This window comes from Leptonychotes weddellii, chromosome 9 (genome assembly GCF_054177405.1).
Source record: "Leptonychotes weddellii isolate Sample4059 chromosome 9, ASM5417740v2, whole genome shotgun sequence".
NCBI lineage: Eukaryota > Metazoa > Chordata > Mammalia > Carnivora > Phocidae > Leptonychotes > Leptonychotes weddellii.
This window is the reverse complement of record NC_138377.1, coordinates 74,184,277-74,203,931: the sequence shown is the minus strand read 5'-3', so window position 1 is coordinate 74,203,931 and position 19,655 is coordinate 74,184,277. Positions and strand designations below refer to the sequence as shown.

Below are 19,655 nucleotides of genomic sequence, written 5' to 3'. Positions count from 1 at the left end.
TTTTTTAGCAATAAGTTATTTAATTCAGGTATGTGCATTGTTTTTTGAGACATAACACTATGACACACCTAACAGACTAACGGTACAGCGTAAACATAACTTTTCCATGCTGAGGACACAAACTCATTTGATTCACTTTACTGCAGTCATTGCTTCAGGCGGTGATCTGGAACTGGAGGGGCAACATCAGGTCTGTCTGTATCGGCCTGATGAAATCGGTAGTCTACTCACTCCCACTGTCAGCTGAGGAAGTGGGTTTATTGAGGATAAGAGGCCCCTGGTCTCAGAGCTAGAAAGTGAGGAGGATGCAGGGCCCAGGTCCGGCATTCAAGCTTTTAGCTGTCCTTGCGCCCTGCCTATTCGGCATTAGCCTGCAAGCGCCAGCTATTACTTTGTTTCTGTGTGTGTAAAACTTACTTGGAGTAGTGCTTGTATTTCTTTTGCTTTTTCCAAGTTTGGAAAACCCATCTGTGTAGAGAGGCTTCTTTCTTTCTGAAGGTACCTTTGAATCTTCATTACCTGAATCGAAAGGTACAGAACTAATCAAAGATTTCAAAACAAGTTCTTCCTATTAAGAAACGTCTAGGGCGCCTGGGTGGCTCAGTTGGTTAAGCGACTGCCTTCAGCTCAGGTCATGATCCCAGGGTCCTGGGATCGAGTCCCGCATCGGGCTCCCTGCTCTGCGGGGAGCCTGCTTCTCCCTCTCCCACTCCCCCTGCTTGTGTTCCCTCTCTCGCTGTGTCTCTCTCTGTCAAATAAATAAATAAAATCTTTAAATCTTTATTTAAAAAAAAAAAAACAAACATCTAGTAGTTGGGGGTGCCTGGCTGGCTCAGTCAGAATGTACGACTCCTGAATTCAGGATTGTGAGTTTGAGTCCCACATTCGGTGTAGAGATTACTAAAATAAATGAAACTTAAAAGAAAAAAAAAGGTCTAGAAGTTTTGGGTTTTTTTTTTAAAGATTTTATTTATTTACTTGACAGAGACACAGCGAGAGAGGGAACACAAGCAGGGGGAGTAGGAGAGGGAGAAGCAGGCTTCTCGTGGAGCAGGGAGCCCGATGGGGGGCTCGATCCCAGGACCCTGGGATCATGACCTGAGCCGAAGGCAGACACCTAACGACTGAGCCACCCAGGCGCCCCAAATTTCTAGAAGTTAACATGAAGGTATTTCATGTGAGGAGGTCTGCAAGGTGGTGGGAAAAATGAGCACAAAGAATGAGTTATAGCATCACTACAATTTTAGCTCATATGCTTCAAGCAGGAAGAAATTTTATGCTTCCTGTATAGAAGTTACATAAATATATCAGAAATTTAAGGGGTGCCTGGGTAGCTCAGTCGGTTAAACGTCTGCCTTCAGCTCAGGTCATGATCCCAGAGTCCCGGGATCAAGCCCCGATTGGGCTCCCTACTCAGTGGGGAGTCTGCTTCTCCCTCTCCACGCCCCGCCCCTGGCTCATGCTCTCAAATGAATGAATAAATAAATAAATAAAAGAAATTTAAGAACTTTTTCAAAACTTTTGCTATGAACAGGTTATTGTAACTAGAATGATACAAATCACACAATCCTGGGATGGCTGGCTGGTTCAGTTGGTAGAGCATGTGACTCGATCTCAGGGTTGTAAGTTCGATCACCAAATTAGGCGTAGAGATTACTTAAAAATAAAATCTTAAAAAAAAAAAAAATTACACAATCCCACCAACCTAAGAAACATCCTTACCATGAGCATTTTGGCATATTTCCTCAGGTCCTCCGTTTCCATACTGGTTTTTATTCTTTAAATCTAGCTGTAATCATGGTGTATGTACTAGCTATTTTCCCTCACTTACAACAACTTTCTGTTATCTTTTTCAACTTGAGGCAATCTACTTAAAAATATCCAAGTGGGGGCGCCTGGATGGCTTAGTCGTTAAGCGTCTGCCTTCGGCTCAGGTCATGATCCCAGGGTCCTGGGATCGAGCCCCGCATCGGGCTCCCTGCTCGGTGGGAAGCCTGCTTCTCCTTCTCCCATTCGCCCTGCTTGTGTTCCTGCTCTCGGTATCTCTGTCAAATAAATAAATAAAATCTTAAAAAAAAAAAATCCAAGTGGGTTTTCAAGAATTACTATTTATAATCATGTCACTCATACTACAGGTTTCCCAATGCATCCATAAGACATCAAAGAATTACTGGGTAGAGCAGGAGGGGCTGCAGGAGCTTCTGCTTGGAACTTGCCTCTAAAACCAGAAAGGTAAAGTTCCATGCAAAACAGGATACTGATGGAGTCAGAATCATGCCTCACCAGATACTTAATACAAATGGAAAAAAAAAAAAAAGCAACTTCCCAAACGAGTAACTTAGCAGGGTGATCACCTGTTAACAAGCCACCATCTGTGCCTTCTGGGGGGGGGCACTGAGGATTACTCTGTGGGATCCCTGCCACAGGTGCTGGATCTAAATCTAACCCTCAGCACATACGAGACAAATCAAGGCTGAGGACCCCCAAAATTGGCCTGTATTAAAAAATGTAAACATTAAAAAAAAAATCCTCAAAGACTTCAAGGAAGACTGAAGAATGTTCCATATTAATGTAGACTAAAGAGACATGACAATGAAATCCAAGAGCCAACATTTTCCTTTGCTTTAATGGATATGAATAGAATAACGCATGAAGGGATGTCTGGGTGGCTCAGTCAGTTAAGTGTCTGCCTTCGGCTCAGGTCATGATCCCAGGGTCCTGGGATCGAGTCCTGCATGGGGTTTCTTGCTCAGCAAGGAGCCTGCTTCTTCCTCTGCCTGCCGCTCTCCCTGCTTGTGCTCTCTCTCGCTGACAAAAATTTAAAAAAAAAAAGTTTTCTTTAACAAAAAAAAAGAGTAACTCATGAAACAAATAAGGTCATCTATAGAACAGATTAGCAATTCTCACACTTCTAGTCTCAGATGTTATACTCTTAGAAAGTATGGAGGACCCCCCCGTTTTTGTTTACATTCTATCTATATGTGCCAGTAGATATTACAATTAAAACATTAAAAAATGTTTGATACACTAAAAAACAATGTACTTATGTTAACAAAAACATAAAAAATGGCTAAAATTTCTAAAACAAAAATAGTGAGAAGATGGCATATTTTCACCGATTACTTAATGTCTGACTTAAAGACAGCTGGATTCTCTTATCTGCTTTTGCATACAGTATATTATGATATACTGTTTTAAGTATATATGAAAACAAATCTTGCCACAAACAGGTGGTTGAAAGGGGAGAGTATTGTAATATTAACCCTTTTCAGAGAACTGTGGATATTATTTTCTGATACTATGCTAAGTACCACTTGACAAATGGTATTTTTTTTTTTTTTAAAGATTTTATTTGACAGAGAGAGAGAGACAGCCAGAGAGGGAACACAAGCAGGGGGAGTGGGAGAGGGAGAAGCAGGCCTCCGGCCGAGCAGGGAGCCCGATGCAGGGCTTGATCCCAGAACCCCGGAATCCTGACCTGAACTGAAGGGAGACGTTTAACCGACTAAACCACCCAGGTGCCCCAACAAATGGTAGTTTCTCAAAGGTTAGTTGCAATGTGGACTATGAATCCTTACCAATGAGCTTTTTGTACTCCAAACATTTGTGAGAGAAAATCCTGTGTTTTTTTGTTTTATTTTAAGCTCTAGGCCCAAGATGGGGCTTGAACTCACGACCCTGAGATCAAGAATCGCATGCTTGGGACGCCTGGGTGGCTCAGTCCATTGAGTGGCTGCCTTCGGCCTGGGTCATGATCCCAGGGTCCTGGGATCGAGTCCCACATCGGGCTCCTTGCTCGGCAGGGAGCCTGCTTCTCCCTCTCTCTCCCTCTGCTTTGTGCTCTGTCAAATAAATAAAATCTTTAAAAAAAAAAAAAAAAAAAAGAGTCGCATGCTCTACCAACTCAGTCAGCCAGGCAGGTGCCCCTAAAACCTGCGTTTTAAGAAACACACGCTGAAGTATTTAGGGGGCAAGGAGCACATTTCTGCAAATTACTCTCCGGGAACAAAATGTACACACACCTATACGGATGCATATGTGTATATAAACAGAGAAGGACCAAAGTAAATGTGGCAAAATGTTAACATTTCGGAAATCAAGAACAGAGCAACACTTGGTACTGTTCTTGCAACTTTAAGTCTGAAATTAAGTCAAAATAAAAAGTTAAAACAAACAAAAAAAACCACCTCTTACCAGAACCTACGTGATCCTATTTTTGTTCTTCCAATAGCTTGTGTTTCATTAGGGGAACTTAACGCGTCCACCCTTGTTTCTCCACGCCCTTGAAACCGGGTCCTGCAGCTAAGTCTCCCTGACAAAATGATGGGTGCAACAGCAGACACTGGTAATCCCACCCCCACTTCTGACTCTTCGTCACATTTCTATCTTGCTCTAAATCATGATTTTAAAGTGGGCTTATGAGGCATATGCATCTTAATCCCCCAGGGTGTTGATCAAAAATTGCAGGCTCGCAGGCTCAGTCAGAATCAGAAACTGTACCTCCAGCAACTTTCTACATTTGGTAAGACATTCCAAATTCTGGGGAAGGAGGGAAGGCTCAGCATTAGAGGTTCTGCGTGTAACTGCGGAGAGGCCACGGGAGTGGGTCCCCCTCTCTCTCCACCCATCAGGCGCCGCCTCCGGGGCGCAGACGGGGCTGCAGCGGGGACGCGAACACGAGACACCGCGGCAGTGGGCACGCTTCCCGGGGAATGAAATCATAAAGCACCCAGTCCTGTTAGGTCTGGGGGAACTGAAGTTTTCTGGTCTCACTGAAACAGACTTTTAGTTGACAGTTTAGGGAAGAGGATTTTAGAAGGTTAGAGACCAAGACCCCCCCCAGGAAGGGAGACTTTGCGGCCCCCTTTCTGCGGTCGTGAAGGAGCGGGTACACAGCTCTGTGCCCCGGTGTCTGGAGCGGATCAGAAGGAGCTGATGGGGAGGAGGAGAGGCCAGGTTTTATCCACATGGAGATCAACCTCCCTCAACTTCCCAGCTACCGCTCTTCTGCTGGTTTTTCCACAACAGTACTGGAGAGGACTTGATGGGCTAGTGTATTTGGTCTTAACTTCTGCTATAATTATAGAACACTTAGTTCTACAGCATGGTGTCTGGGTTGAATGGTGTTCCTCAGAAAGGTAGGTGGAAGCCTTAGCCTTTAGTAACCCTGATAGGACCTGAGGACAATGCGTCTAGTTTGTGGTACTTTGTTATGGCAGTCCTAGGAAATGAACGCACAGGGGTACCCCTAGGAATTTCAGGGTTTCGTTTTGTTCTTATTTTGGCATACCATTTATTCTTCTTTTTCCTGAGGAAACGGCATTCTCCTCTCCTTGGCTCTCATCTGGTGGTGAAGGAACTTCTGCAACTGTTCTGAGATCCTGGTTTTCCTGCTTCTCTTGATTCTGCAATTCAGCGTGATCACTTATTTTTATCTCTGAATCATCCTGCTACAAATGTTAAAAGGGAATAAAGAATTTAAATGATAAAAAGTCACCACTGCCTTCCAAAGACAGACACCCACACTGAAAAGGGGCTAAAGGAAGAAAACTAGGAGAATTAGATTTCTGGGTGGCAGAGTTGGGAATAGGACATACTAGGGGGCCACTGAAAAGCTTAAATGGCAAAATTAGCTCTCCTAGGGACTATATAGAGTTAGAAAATAAAAATTAGGACTGTGTCTTGTAAAGTTACATTTGAATGAGAGGATAAAAAAGAATAAAATCAGAGTCCTCTCAAAGTAACTGAGGGAAGCCCCTGGCTAATCACCTGACCATTATGCTGAATGACCAACCGAAGAGTGATCACTAGGTCTGAGGCTAGTTGAAAAGAAAAAAAAAAAAATCTTACTAATGTTAGTTTCTCTTTCCTTCTTACTAGCCCTCACTTAAATGAGCACTTAATTCTTTCATATTTACTCAACCAATATTTAATTTGTGCTCAATCCTCAGTGAGTGCTTCTCACTGTGTGATGACCAGTCTAGACTCGGGTCTCTGCTTTCATGGAGCGGACAGCACACACAGTTTACAACCACTGGATGTCATAAGGAAATTCAAAGAGAACATTTCCTAAGAATATACCCATTTTGGCACAGGTGGTGGTCAAAATTTGCAGACATCCATTCACCTGGGAGTCAGGGTTCCTGTGGACCGTCCTGCACCTTCTCCTGGTTTTGGTGCCATGGCCAACCGGCTCTCTCTCAGCTTGTTCCTGGCTGCCACTCTGCATCTCAGCCTCGTCACAAGACGATGCAGAAGTTTGACTTCCATCCTGAAAAGAAAGGCATTCATCTGCCATGTCCTATTTTTAGAGTTATAATGTTCAGGAAGAATCAGAATTTAAACTGAATAAAAAATTTTACAAAAGGTAATTTTAAAACTCTTATACTGAAGGTATAGACCAGGACAAGAATTTTAGAGCATTTGAAAAGAAACAATCAGGGGTGCCTGGGTGACTCAGTCGGTTAAGCGACTGCCTTTGGCTCGGGTCATGATTCCAGGGTCCTGGGATCGAGCCCCACGTCGGGCTCCCCGCTCTGCAGGAAGCCTGCTTCTCCCTCTCCCACTCTCCTTGCTTGTGCTCTGACAAATAAATAAAATCTAAAAAAAAAAAAAAAAAAAAAGAAAGAAATCACATTTAACAACCCCAGCTTAAAAACTAGGCTAGGAAAGCATTCCAAGTTTTCTTAATGTGAGTAAATAAGCAAATTAGCATTAATTTTTTGAATATACACAAAGCATAGTACTAGGCAGTATGCTCTAATAATTATAGCTAATATAAAAAATTTATTGGGCTAAGTATTTACATGGGTTATCTCATTTATTCCTCAAAGCCTATGAGAAAGGTATTAACATTATCCCCAGTTCGGGGGGGCGGGGAACTGAGGCTTAGAGAATCTAAAGTAACTTGTCCAAGGCCAAAATAAGGGAGTAAGGGAAGAATGACACCCTGTACGACCACAAACTAAAAGTAAAGAGCTCCGTTATCAGAACAGTTGGTACAAGTATCAGAATATCCCTAACAGCTTTGCTTACGTAAGAACTCACTGTTTGGGAATAGTCACACTTCATACTAATGGGGAAAGACTAGATTCACGATTCAACACGTGAGGCAGAGAAAACTAACTATGCTTTTTTCTCTCTGTGGTGGGGGGAGGGAAATGAAGCCTGATTTTTTTCCACACCAAAACACAATCCGGATGGGTCAAAGATTTGCATGTAAAAATGAAACTATGGAAGCACTAGGAAAAAAAAATAAGTGAGAAATGATCATGAGTATGAGGAAGGCCTGTCTTCACTATAAAGGAGAGGCTTGATTTGCTTTTGTTGTTTTTACACATAAATTCTAATCAAGAAATAAACTAATATTACACACCTGTGGCTAAAAAATTAGGAGGTCCTGAAGAGATTCTAATGGAAAGCCGGCCCTCCCATTTCTAGGGCTTCGCTTCAGGTGGTTCCTTACGTGCGGTTTGTTGGTGGGCCACGCGTTTGTATCTGCAGCAGCTGTTTTCAGAGCCTAGCACGGGCTGCAGTTTAGCTCACTGGTCCCACTCTCCTCTCCCATCTTCTTCCTGAGAGCACTGTACCCCTTCATTCTATTAGTTACCTTTGCTGCTCTAAGGATTCTGAAACCTTTACATCTTGTCCCACACCTACACAAAACCTCCTGTAAAATCCAAGTACAGAATCCTTATACTTCTCTTCACCTCTTGTCCTCCTTTTCTTGCTCAATGTCTGTCATCTATTCTCTAAGTTGTTAACATTTATAGCTTGTTATATAACCTTAATTGAATCATCTGTGCCGTGTCTGTGTAGCTGAATTCTAGTTGATAAATCATTAAGTTTTTTGTAAGGTTTTTTTTTTTCCCCCCTTAAAGCTTTTGTTTGTTTTCTGGGTCTCCTTTAGGGTCATCTTTTTATCTTCAGCTCTCTCACACTGCAGGCTTCTCCTCAAATGTCTGGTGACTGTAGGCTATCTATCCTAGTTCAGAAAACAAGCAAGACCTCATCAGGGGCTTGGATGTGTGGCAGGGTCTTATCTGGCAGGATCTGATCTACTAGGATCCTTAGGTGGGGAGGAGGCTGTTAGGCAAGGGAATCCTTGAATGCCAGAAGACAGAGGCCTTAGCTTGATGCCATCCAATTTCCTTACAGAGAAGCCTTCCAATATTTTCCACGGCCCTGACACCTGGCGCTCTGCATGTGGGAGTGGTGGCTAGAGTGCTTTGTATCCTGATTTTTCACTCCATCTCACGACGCTGCCTGGACCCCACCCCCTGAGAGCTGATTTAGAGAGGCCTATATACCACCATTTGTAAAAAGCTCCTCATACATTCTCCCATATATCCTGCAATGAGAACCACAATATAAATGTGTTGGAAGTCCAAGAATAAGGAGGCTGAGAGAATGGCAGGTTTTAGACGTGAAATAGAACAAAAGTGAAACACTTGATAATGATGTAAGGTCCAGGATAAAGAGTGGCAAGCAAAGTTACAGGAGCTAAGCAACAAGGAGACAAACGTGGTAAAGGACATCCAGATGCACCTGTGAGCTCACCCCAAAGAAGGTCAGCAAATGACAGGTGAAAACAGGTAAACAAATCCAAAGGTGGGTATACAGGAGAGTAGAAAGAGGCTATCTGGAGCACATTTCCCAACTCCCTGGAGAGTCAGGGGGGAGGAAAGACAAACTGCTTCCACTATACACGTGACGCCCTCGTGGTACATGTATCGTTGGATCGCAGACACCTTTAAAGTACTTATTTAGGGCGCCTGGTGGCTCAGTCGTTGGGTGGCTGCCTTCGGTTTGGGTCATGATCCCAGGGTCCTGGGATCGAGTCCCGCATCAGGCTCCCTGCTCTGCAGGAAGCCTGCTTCTCTCTCTCCCGCTCCCCCTGCTTGTGTTCCCTCTCTCGCTGTGTCTGTCAAATAAATAAATAAAATCTTAAAAAAAAAAAAAGATTCAAAAGAGAGCGAGCAAGCACGAGTGAGACAGCACAAGCCAATGGTGGGGGGGGTGCAGAGGGAGAGGGAGAAGCAGACTCCCCACTGAGCGGGGAGCCCGACGTGGGGCTCGATCCTGGGACCCTGGGATCATGACCTGAGCCGAAGGCAGACGCTTAACCAGCTGAGCCACCCAGGTGCCCTAAGCTCAATATTTATAGATTCAACACTTAGGAATTTTTTTTTTTTAATTTTATTTATTTGACAGACACAGCAAGAGAGGGAACACAAGCAGGGAGAGTGGGAGAGGGAGAAGCAGGCTTCCCGAGGAGCAGGGAGCCCGATGCGGGGCTCGATCCCAGGATCCTGGGATCATGACCCGAGCCGAAGGCAGATGCTTAACGACTGAGCCGCCCAGGCGCCCCAGGAATTCTTTATCTGACTGAATTTGGACTATCATCAAGCTTTTGTGAAATTTTTTCAAAATGGAATGGCTCCTGAGATGTTGAATTTGGAATATGGTAGATGATTTTACTCTATTAACTACCATCCAAACTAAAATCTTGATTTCAAATGGCACTAATCATGTACCCTTAATCATTAAAAGAATTATATAGAGAGACTGAGACTTAGTTGATGTAAAATCTTAAAGCTAGAATTCAGAATCCTTTTTTAAGTTAATCAAACCTGGAATCAAAAGGATTTTGCCTACATTTTTAATTTTTATTCATGTTTATTTTTTAAGTAGGCTCCACACTCAGCATGAAGCCCAATGCAGGGCTAGAAAACATGATCCTGAGATCAAGACCTAAACTGAGATCAAGAGTTGGATGCTTAACTGACTGAGCCACCCAGGGACCCCAAAAGAATTTTGAATATTAACTAACAGTTTTAAATGTTTATAACTTGGAATATAGTTATAGAGATGATAAAGATGGGGGTGGAGCTAGATTTTGAATTCATGTTTATATTTACCTTTATTTCCAGATGGATAATGGATGCTCTTCAAAGCCCAGGGCCTTAAGGCCTTTCTGGATTTTCCTCTATTTTGAGTTTAGAATCCTGGCCCTAACGCAGCATCCACGGACTAGGTCAGGCCCTGTGAAAACCTTCGGTCTAAGGCAGCCACGACAGCCCCTCCCCCATCACTCTGGTTTCCAGTTCACCACAAGCCACTCTCACAGGCCCCATAACATTCAATTCAGCAGAGGAGATGTTATTTCCATTTAAAGAATAGGAAACTGAGAATTAAGGCATTTGAGTTTTGCAAGATCACATAAAAAGAAATGACAGAATGCTACTTAACCTGGATTTTTGGGGCTTCGAATCCTGTTCCTTCCTTGCTGATACCAAGCTAGCTCTTGTAAGGTTTGGCAACTAGTAATTAATTAACCTTTGCATTTTTATGAGAACATCTTATTCAACAGGTTACTCGCTACTAGGCAGTTTCTTTATAACAAATATTATCAAAGGATTTATTATTACCAATAATGATCTCTTCAGGGATAAATAGCATGTCTTAAGTCATCACTAGCTGTGTTTACCACTCATTAAATATAATTGTTTTAGTATTTAACAGGTGTTAAAAAAATATTACTTACCCGTTTATCATTTTCTTTTTTTACCTCGTGTTTAAGGTGGGCTTTCAAGGCTTTTAACAACTTGTCTGCCTGTAGGAGAGTTAAAGAGTTTATCAGTAGGGCCAAAAATCAAGAAAGCAAAAAAGAAAGGTTAGTAACTTTCCCTTTTTTGAGGATAATTATTCTCCTGTCCTTGTACTCCTCAAATGTCCTCTGGGCAGGCTCCGGATTACCAAGACAGAATTGCCGCCCTCCCCTCCTGCCCGCCACCCCAATTTCACACAACGGGGAAGTCAGACAGGGAAAGAGGCAATGATGACAGACACACTGGGCTAAGCGCCAGCATGAGGATGCCCAGGCTGTTGTGCAGAACACAGGTGGGCTTGGCCAAGGTCTGGACTGCCGGGATGGACTAGAGCTGGTAACTGGCCACACCAGTTCTAAGCAAAGACATGATGTCTGCAGCTGCTGAGGTCTGAAAAATGAACGGGACAGCGGTGGCCACAGGGAAAGGGTAAAGAAAATGCACGGGAAGGCAAGAATGGAGTTTAGGGAACTCAAGTTCAGTGTGGCTGGAGCATGGAGCTGTTCAGGGAAGGAGAGAGAAGACACTGGGAGAGTGCGCAGGGGCCGATCCCGCCAGGCTATGGAAGGCTGTTAAGAGTAGCAACTTTGGGCGCCTGGGTGGCTCAGTTGGTTGGGCGACTGCCTTCGGCTCAGGTCATGATCCTGGAGTCCCGGGATCGAGTCCCGCATCAGGCTCCCTGCTTGGCAGGGAGTCTGCTTTGCCCTCTGACCCTATATCCCCTCTCATGTGTTCTCTCTCAAATAAATAAAAAAAAAAAAAAAAAAAAAGAGTAGCAACTTCACCCTCAGAGCAAAGGGCAGCGTCTGAGGAGTCTGTATTAGGGCGGTAGGAGACCAGTTCTCCACTGCTCAGAATGATCACTCTAGCAGGACGATGTGCAGGATGCACTGGATGGCAGAAAGACGGAAGCCAGCAAAGCGGCTGGGAGGCTGGTAGAGGAAAGCAGGAAGGTCTGTGGCCTGAGCTAGAGCAGGACTAAGGCAATAGGGACAGATTCAAAATCTTTTTAGGAAGTAAAATCAGTATGATGGAACTGGTGGGGGTCTCTCAGATCAGGAATGCCAAACACAGGCAGGCTTCGGGGGGAGGATGGTTACAGGTCCCTGGGGGAAAAGGACTCAGTTTCTCTTCTCACCCCGAGAAACCTTCCCTTCCTGAATGAGAAATACTAATCTGATTGGTTATCTTGTGCTTTTAAAAGGTCAAGCATATTGGCTGGGTTGTCTTCTCCTCTTCTTCAATTCAGCCAGGCAGCTGAGAACCAGAGATTTCCTTCTCACTGTGGGCCCAGCCACCACATCTCATACCATTTATCACTGGGCGTGTGTCCAGGACAGAACAGCAGAGATCCGGATTTGGTTTGGGCTTTAGGGGACAGGAGAGGCTGTAGGGTGTGCAGCACATCCCCCAGCTGGTTTACCAGTATGCCCTGCATCAAGTTCCCAGGCACCATACCAGCTCGTGATAAGGTGGTGCGTATTTTCTACCACTGTTGTTCCTTGAATCTCTCTTGGGGTCTTCTCTGTGAAGGGAGTGATTGGCAGGGCAGAATTCAGGCATTCTTGGTTCTTCGATCATTTTTTTCCCCCAACCACTTCATTGAGGTATGATCGACAAACAAAAAGCTATAGATAGCTAATATACACAATGTCGTGTGTTTGGTGATAAATACATACCCGTGAAACCTTTATCACTGTCATACACTTATCTGTCACCAATAGTTTCCTACACCCCTTTTGGGTTTTGTCTTTTTTTTTTTTGGTTTTAAGAACACTTCACATAAGACCTTAGCACATTTGTAAGTATACCATACAATAATGTTAATCATAGGCTCTATATTGTACAGGTTTCCAGACTTAAAATACCACAGAAACCTCCTCAAACGCGCGACAATGACGAAACAAGGTGCCTGTGGCAGAGCCAAGGAAGGGCATCAAGCAGGCTGAATGCTACAGGGGATGCTCAAGAGCGCCGAGCGGAAGTGCACGTGTTAGTAGCCGCACGTGTTCCCTCATCCCCTCGGCTAGCATGTACCATGCTGCACACTGTTCCAGGCGCTGGACAGACAGTGCTGAACCAGAGAGACAAGGTCTCCACTCTCTAGGAACCTCCAGTGGTGGACTACTGGGCAGTCTATTAATGAAGCTCAAAATAAATGATACGACATCAGAGGCTACCAGAAAATTAAACTGGGGACTGGGGTAGGGTGCTACTGGAGTTGGGAGGGTCAGGAAAGGCCTCTCAGAGGTGGTGACTTTTAAGCCGAGATGTGAACAAGAAGAGGCAGCAGGTGAAGATGTGGGGAAGAGCATCCCAAGCAGAGGGTGCACCAAGGCCGGAGGTGGGCTGGTGAATTGGAAGGACAGAAAGACACCAGTGCCGGGGAGCATGTGAACACTGGGGTGACTGGGGGCCGGGAGATCAAAGATGGAGCCAGAGGCCGGGTCAGGTAGAGGGGTATAGGTCACGGCAAGGTGTGGATTTCTTCCTTGTACCTTCTTAATTTTTTAAGGATTTATTTATCTTAGAGAAAGAGGGAGAGAGTCTGGGATGGGGGTGGGGCGGGGGTGGTGGTGGCAAGAGGCAGAGGGAGAGGGAGAGAAACTTAGGCAGAATCTTTGCTGAGCCTGGAGCCTGATGCAGGGCTCGATCTCCTGACCCTGAGACCATGACCTGAGCCGAAACCAAGAGGTGCATGCTTAACTGATTGAGCCACCCCAGCGTTCTTACTTTTAACTTTTTATTAATAAAATGTCAAGTCCAGGGGCGCATGGGTGGCTCAGGTCATGATCCCAGAGTCCTGGGATTGAGCCCTGCATCAGGCTCTCTGCTCATCAGGGAGCCTGATCCTCTCTCCCCCTCTGCCCCTCTCCCCTGTTCATGCTGTCTCTGTCTCAAATGAATAAATTAAAAATTTTTTTTAAGATTTTATTTATTTCAGAGAGTGAGAGAGAGATAAGAGAGAGCACAAGAGCGCCCAAGCAACAGCAGAGAGAGAGGGAGAAGCAGACTCTCCACTGAGCAGGGAGCCTGACTCGGGGCTCCATCCCAGGACCCTGGGATCATGACCTGAGCTGAAGGCAGACGCTTAACCGACTGAGCCACCCAGGTGCCCCAAATAAAAAAAAAGTCATGTCCATAGAAAAGTTGAAATAGTATAATAAACACTCTTATCCTCCCTACCTAGATTCAGCAATCATTAATACAGTCTCATATTTGCTCTATAGTAATGTTTCTTGCCAACCTATTTGAAGATAAGTTCTAGCCAACACGATACTTTCCCACTAAATACATCAGCCACATCTTCTAAAAATAAGGAGCTATTCTACATAACCTCTAATGCATTATCATACCTAGGAAAAATATTAATTTCCTAATATCCTTTGATATGTAGCCCACAATCAAATTTCCTCAATTGCCTCAATTTTTAGCTGTTTTCTTTTTAAAAAGATTCCCTCCAAATCAGGATCAAACCAAGTTCCTCACATTACATTTGCAGGAGTCTGTATTTTATTTTAGGTGTGAGGCAAGTCAGTGGAGGGCACTGAGCAGAAAAAGTGGCGCCTTCTAAGTTTCAAATATTGCCTCGATTACAAGAGAATAACTACCGTGAGGCCAGAGTGAAGGCGGGAGAGCAGCGGACAGGCTGTGGCCCAGGTCCGCAGCACTGGTGATGGTAAACAGAGGTCAGATTTCGGGAGTGAAAAGCGGTAAAAGTGGTTTGAGCAAAAAGGAGGATTCAATCCTGCCGAATAGCAGGGTTGGATAGAGATGTACTACAAGCTTTAGAAGATGCAGAGCCTGGTGGCCTTGGTAAGCGTAATTTCAGTGGAAAAGAACAGAGAAATTGAGCAGAAGATGAAGAACAAGTGGTCAGGAGAGGTTTTTGTTGTTGTTTTTTTTTTTTTTTTTTAAGATGGGGAATATTAAGACTTGATTGCATCCATTATGGAAATGAGCCAGCTGAGTGGGAGAAACTGATGGAGGAGTGGAGCTAATTGCAGGTGTGTAGCCCTGGAGGCGGGAACAAGGATCCCCGGCACAACCGACAAGGCTGCCCTTAGGAGAAGGTAAAGTATAAGGGGATAGATGTGAGATGGCCTGAGGGTTTCATGGTGGAAAGATGAGGTAATGCTCTGCTGACTCCATCTATTTTTCCAATGACCTATGAGCAAAAGTCATCAAGTGAGGGAAGGGAGCTAATTTGAGGTAACATAGGAAATAAGTGTCCTCAAAAATGGGAAAGTTAATGACTACCAAGGAAGCATCTGGGGATCAAATGCTCATTTTACAATTTATGGTCATAAATATAAGTTCAGTCAACAAGGTTAGGTCATTTTCTCCAGGCAGGGTCAGCTGGTTGGGTACAGAAAAAAGGTGGGGGGTGGGGTCGGGGCATAACAGCAACACCATTCTTATACCCAACAAAATTAACAATACCTTAACTTAATAACTAGTTCAATTTTCTTTAATTGTCTCAAAACTGTCTTTCTATAGTTGCTTATAACAAAGCCTCATGCGGTCAACTTTGTCTGGAAAATAGTACCTCTCAATAAGTATTGACACCTACCGTGTGCCAGATAGGTAAGGGGGTCTGTAGTGCCCAGAAATACTGCACTATTCTACTCTATGAAAACGGAGGATAAATCCGCTAACCCAGATCAGGTGCCTCAAGAGAACAACAGGTGGGGCTTTTAGAAAAAGATCTCCGTTGCAGTAGCTCTTCAGAGACCCAAATGATTGTAGGGCGTTAATGTTATCCAGAGCATTGAAATCAGGAAGCCTCCACTGTAACTGTCTTGCCACCGTCTGGAGCATTATTCTAGCACTGCCAACAAGTGATTGAGAATAATTATTCAGTATCTCCCAATAAAATGTACTGCACTTAGTGTTGTAAAGACCTTCCAAGGAGGATGGATGAGATTCTTGTTCAAGGAACTTAACTTGTAGTGGAGAGGATAACGTAATACACAAATAACCAGAGTGCAAGGTGAAAGCCTGCAAGTGCTCAAAGAGAGTACCTGAAATTAAACGGCTTTAAAAAGCACATAGGGCTCCTGGGATTACGGGGGTGGCAGACCCGTGGCCAAGGGACCGAAGAGGAGGAGATGAAGAGCTAAGTCAGTGATAATTCTGTTGGACTCTGAAGAGCAGGTGGGAATTATTAATGCAAATAAAGAAGAGGGAGAGAGAAGGGACTCTGAGGCCAAAGAGTCAAAATTAGCAAAGGCAGAAAGATGGACTAAGGTGCCAGGTGTACAGGGACCAGCACAGGCCGGATGCTATGCTGTCTTGGATAAGATTCCAACCAGATTGCAAAAAGCTTAAGGGGTTTAAGCTAAGGAATTAAAGCTTTGTTTATGAAGTAGTAGCTCAGAAGTATCTCCAAATACACTCCTTTACTATTAAGCCCTCACAGGTACCTGGGCACTGATAATTTTAACTCACTTAAAAACACTTGTAATGCCTGATTCAGGCATTCACTGTGTAAATACCACACCCTACAGAGTACCAGTAAATATTTTGTGGGAAAAGTCCACTAAAGAATATATAAACCCCAGTCCCAAATTGAACCCCCACATTTTCCCCTCATCGTTTTGCGCCTCGGAGTCAAAGACCTTACGGGTTTTGAAACAGAACACTACCACAATGGTAATTATAAATGAGCAATCATTCTAGGTCAGGGCTGAGTTATAAAAATTGGTCCATGGGCGCCTGGGTGGCTCAGTTGGTTAAGCTACTGCCTTCAGCTCAGGTCATGATCCTGGAGTCCCGGGATCGAGTCCCGCATCGGGCTCCCTGCTTGGCAGGGAGTCTGCTTCTCCCTCTGACCTTCCCTCTCTCATGTGCTCTCTCTCTCTCTCATTCTCGCTCTCTCAAATAAATAAATAAATAAAATCTTTAAAAAAAAAAAAATTGGTCCATGGGGTGGTCCTCTAAAAGTCATCCCTTTTTTCCAGGTCCTCCAATAAAGTATTAAGAGATTTGGGATTCATTTACAATTCCCAGAATTGTTAGTTTCGAATTTTCCAGAAGCCAAGGCAATTATTTCCGCGACTGCCTAACAACCTGAATTAGACACAGCATCCCTGAGTTTTCTGGGCCTGCATTTCCTAAATTAATTCGAGTACTTCCAATAACATCAAGCCGAACAAACCTTTTTGAAGTCAAGGCCTGTGTGAGCCCGCCAACAAATCAGCCCCAAAATAAGGTGAATGCTATGGCCCCCTTTCCGTTTTTTGCATAGTTGGAGGGACAGGTGGCTCAGTCCCCGGAATTCCCGTTCTGTCCCTTCCCACCAAGTCTACCGCAGGCCGCTCACCCTGCCCTGCGCGCTACCGGCTCCGTACCCTCAGGTTAGCCCGGAGGCCCAGATTCTTGGCTAAGTTCTGCAGGTCGCTGTACTTGAAGGAGTCCAGCTCCTCAAGGGAAGGTACGGCCATGGCAAGCTGCATCCAGGCGACCACGCAGAGGACGCGTACTCCAGCCTCCGCAGTGGAGTTCAAAACTCTGGCGCCACTGTAAGCGTTGGTTAAACCGAATTTTATAGAGAGTTTAAATTGAAAATGCTCCACTTCTATTGGTTAAAAATGCCCTGAAGGCGGGGTTTCCTGGCGTTGACCAATAGAAACAAAGATTCTCCACCCATCCCCCTCACCCCTCAACACCACTTTGGCGCCGAAGGGCGTGTCCAGGCCGAGTGTGTGGGGCAGAGCCCCCCCTCCCCGCTGACGATGTCCAATGAGGATGCAGAAACCGTGCTTGGGCGGGGCCAGGTGCGTGTTCGAAACAGAGGCGCGGGCTGCGGGAAGATGGCGGCTCGGCCGAGGCGGCATCGTTCGCGATATGCAAAGCTTCCACGGGGTGATTTTTGTGATGGCGCTAAGAAGACAACTGACAAACACTCTTGTACGACTTCTATGGAGTGGGACACGCAGGTAGTGAACGGGTCTTCGCCGCTTGGCCCCGCAGGCCTGGGGACGGAGGAGCTGCCATCCAGCCCGCGGTTGCCGTCGTGGCTGCAGCCCGAGAGGTGCGCCGTGTTCCAATGCGCACAGTGCTACGCCGTGCTCGCTGACTCTGTGCACCTCGCCTGGGACCTGTCGCGGTCCCTCGGAGCCGTGGTCTTCTCCAGTGAGTGGGGGCGGAGTCTGAGGAAGGCGGAGGAGGGCCAGAGAGGGGGTTCCAGCTTTCTCACGGGATGGTCGAGAGCGGGTGGTGAAAAAGACGGGGTGAAGATTTAGAAGGAAATTAACCCCTCTGCCAGGGGTGAGGGCAACTTTTCATGATTTTTGTGGCTATGATGAGTCTATCTGTAGCGGGTAGGTTTTCCCTTTCAAAGCTTCACAGTTACTCCTTCTGACCCGTGTTTGTCTTCCTAGGAGTCACCAATAACGTGGTTTTGGAAGCTCCCTTCCTAGTTGGCATTGATGGTTCGCTCAAAGGCAGGTATGTACTGGGAGTTCTCGACTGGTTTCTAGTCCCTCACTTAGTAAGACTGAGGAGCGTAGAACCGACATGCACAAGGTGAAAATGGTTTGTTCTTATTTGCGCTAGAAGCTTATTCAGTCCTTACAGTGTATTTGAAGGATATTTCTTTTACCTGTTTGCGACTTGTAGGAACTTGATGTATTAATGAAATGGAAAGGTTGTATTTGTGTGTAGATTTTAAGATCTTTCTGAGGGCCACATCTCTAGTGGCTTGTGCAAGTGAAGTGAGGCTAAGACGGTTATGTCTGGTATGGGAAAAGGGAGAAAAGTACCTTTTGGTGTATAGTGAGAATCATTATAAACTACAATCCTTTGAGATAACTAGGACTTTTAAATTTGCATTTTACTTGGAGTTTGTAATAAGCCATGGTAGGACTATTTCTTCTGTAATCTAGGGAACCTGGGTAAGAACATAAGTTGAATGTTAAGGACTTGAATTCCGAGGGTAAACTGCATCTTTCTGTGCTGTGATCTACAAGTGACAACGAAGTGCTCAGTGATTTTAGTATTAGAAGGCTCCTTAATTTTTTTTTTTTTAGATTTATTTATTTATTTATTTATTCATTAGAGACAGAGAGAGAGAGGCAGAGGGAGAAGCAGGCTCCCCGCCTAGCAGGGAGCCCGATGCGGGACTCGATCCCAGGACTCTGGGATCATGACCTGAGCCGAAGGCAGACGCTTAACCATCTGAGCCACCCAGGCGCCCAGAAGGCTCCTTAATTTTGAGCGTTGGCTTTTACAGCAAAACAATTCATTCTGACCACAGTTTTAGGGTTAAATAAGGCATAGGAATTCTTAGTTGCTTTACTCAGTAACCAGAAAGAGTTTTGCAGTTCCTCTTTCCCAACTGAAAGAGCCTAGCTATCCTTACCAGAGTGTCCTCTTTCCACCCAAAGGGAACAGGGAAGAAGAGAATAGTGATTTGCTTGGAATTGGGTTTTTTGGGGCCAGAAGCAGAAGCTCTCCAAATGTCTTTCTTAGAATAGGATAAGACATCTAGACACATGCTGTCCAATACTGTAACCATTAGCCACGTGTAGCTGTTGAGCACTTAAAATGTGGCCATCCTGAATTGGGAAATACTGTGAGTGCAAAATATACACTGGATTTTGGAGACTTGATACAAAAAAAATTAATAGTTTAAAAATATTGATTACATGCTGAAATGATATTTTTGATATATTGGGTAGTATAAAATGTATTAAAACTAATTTCACCTGTTCATTTTGAATTTATTTATTTTTTATTTATTTATTTTAAGATTTTATTTATTTATTTGACAGAGAGACATAGCAAGGGAGGGAACACAAGCAGGGGGACTGGTAGAGGGAGAAGCAGGCTTCCCACAGAGCAGGAAGGCCCTATGTGGGGCTCGATCCCAGGACCCTGGGATCGTGACCCAAGCCGAAGGCAGACGCTTAACGACTGAGCCACCCAGGCGCCCCTTGAATTTATTTTTAACATGACAGAAAACTTTAAATTACTTATATAGCTCATATTACATCTCAACTGGATAGTACTGATCTAGATGGTTTCTAAAACACTGGAGGG

The 19,655-nt window shown here is 44.7% G+C and overlaps 2 protein-coding genes across 7 annotated transcripts in view; one reads left to right on the top strand and one right to left on the bottom strand.

Moving 5' to 3' along the window:
• Positions 1–59: 59 nt before the first annotated feature.
• Positions 60–17,097, bottom strand: NUSAP1 (nucleolar and spindle associated protein 1). Of its 5 annotated transcripts, none has more exons than XM_081830912.1 (5): positions 16,964–17,097; positions 10,547–10,615; positions 6,128–6,271; positions 5,291–5,447; positions 64–519 (listed from the first exon to the last, which is right to left on the bottom strand). In XM_081830912.1, exons 1-5 carry the CDS (start codon positions 17,066–17,068, stop codon positions 290–292), a joined length of 705 nt encoding a protein of 234 aa, XP_081687038.1. In that variant the 5' UTR covers positions 17,069–17,097; the 3' UTR covers positions 64–289. The 5 variants fall into 5 exon arrangements, with proteins under 5 accessions (XP_081687042.1, XP_081687038.1, XP_081687040.1 ...); XM_081830914.1 differs by having other exon boundaries at positions 5,291–5,405; XM_081830911.1 differs by having other exon boundaries at positions 85–519; positions 5,291–5,450.
• Positions 17,098–17,347: 250 nt separating this feature from the next.
• Positions 17,348–19,655, top strand: part of OIP5 (Opa interacting protein 5) — a 14,325-nt gene continuing 12,017 nt past the window's right edge. For both annotated transcript variants that reach the window (XM_081830909.1, XM_081830910.1), the window contains exons 1-2: positions 17,348–17,747; positions 17,996–18,062. In XM_081830909.1, coding sequence (XP_081687035.1) covers positions 17,348–17,747; positions 17,996–18,062 — 467 coding nt within the window. The remainder of the gene's footprint in view (positions 17,748–17,995; positions 18,063–19,655) is intronic.

Excerpts from the sequence above, each read along its gene's own strand:
- NUSAP1 (XM_081830911.1), bottom strand. The coding sequence starts at position 17,068 with ATGCAGCTTGCCATGGCCGTACCTTCCCTTGAGGAGCTGGACTCCTTC. Across the intron at positions 10,616-16,963 it reads GCCTCCGGGCTAACCTGAGG|GCAGACAAGTTGTTAAAAGC; the intron begins GTACGGAGCCGG and ends ACTCTCCTACAG. Across the intron at positions 520-5,290 it reads AGGAAAAAGAAGAATAAATG|GTAATGAAGATTCAAAGGTA; the intron begins GTATGCCAAAAT and ends CTTTCGATTCAG.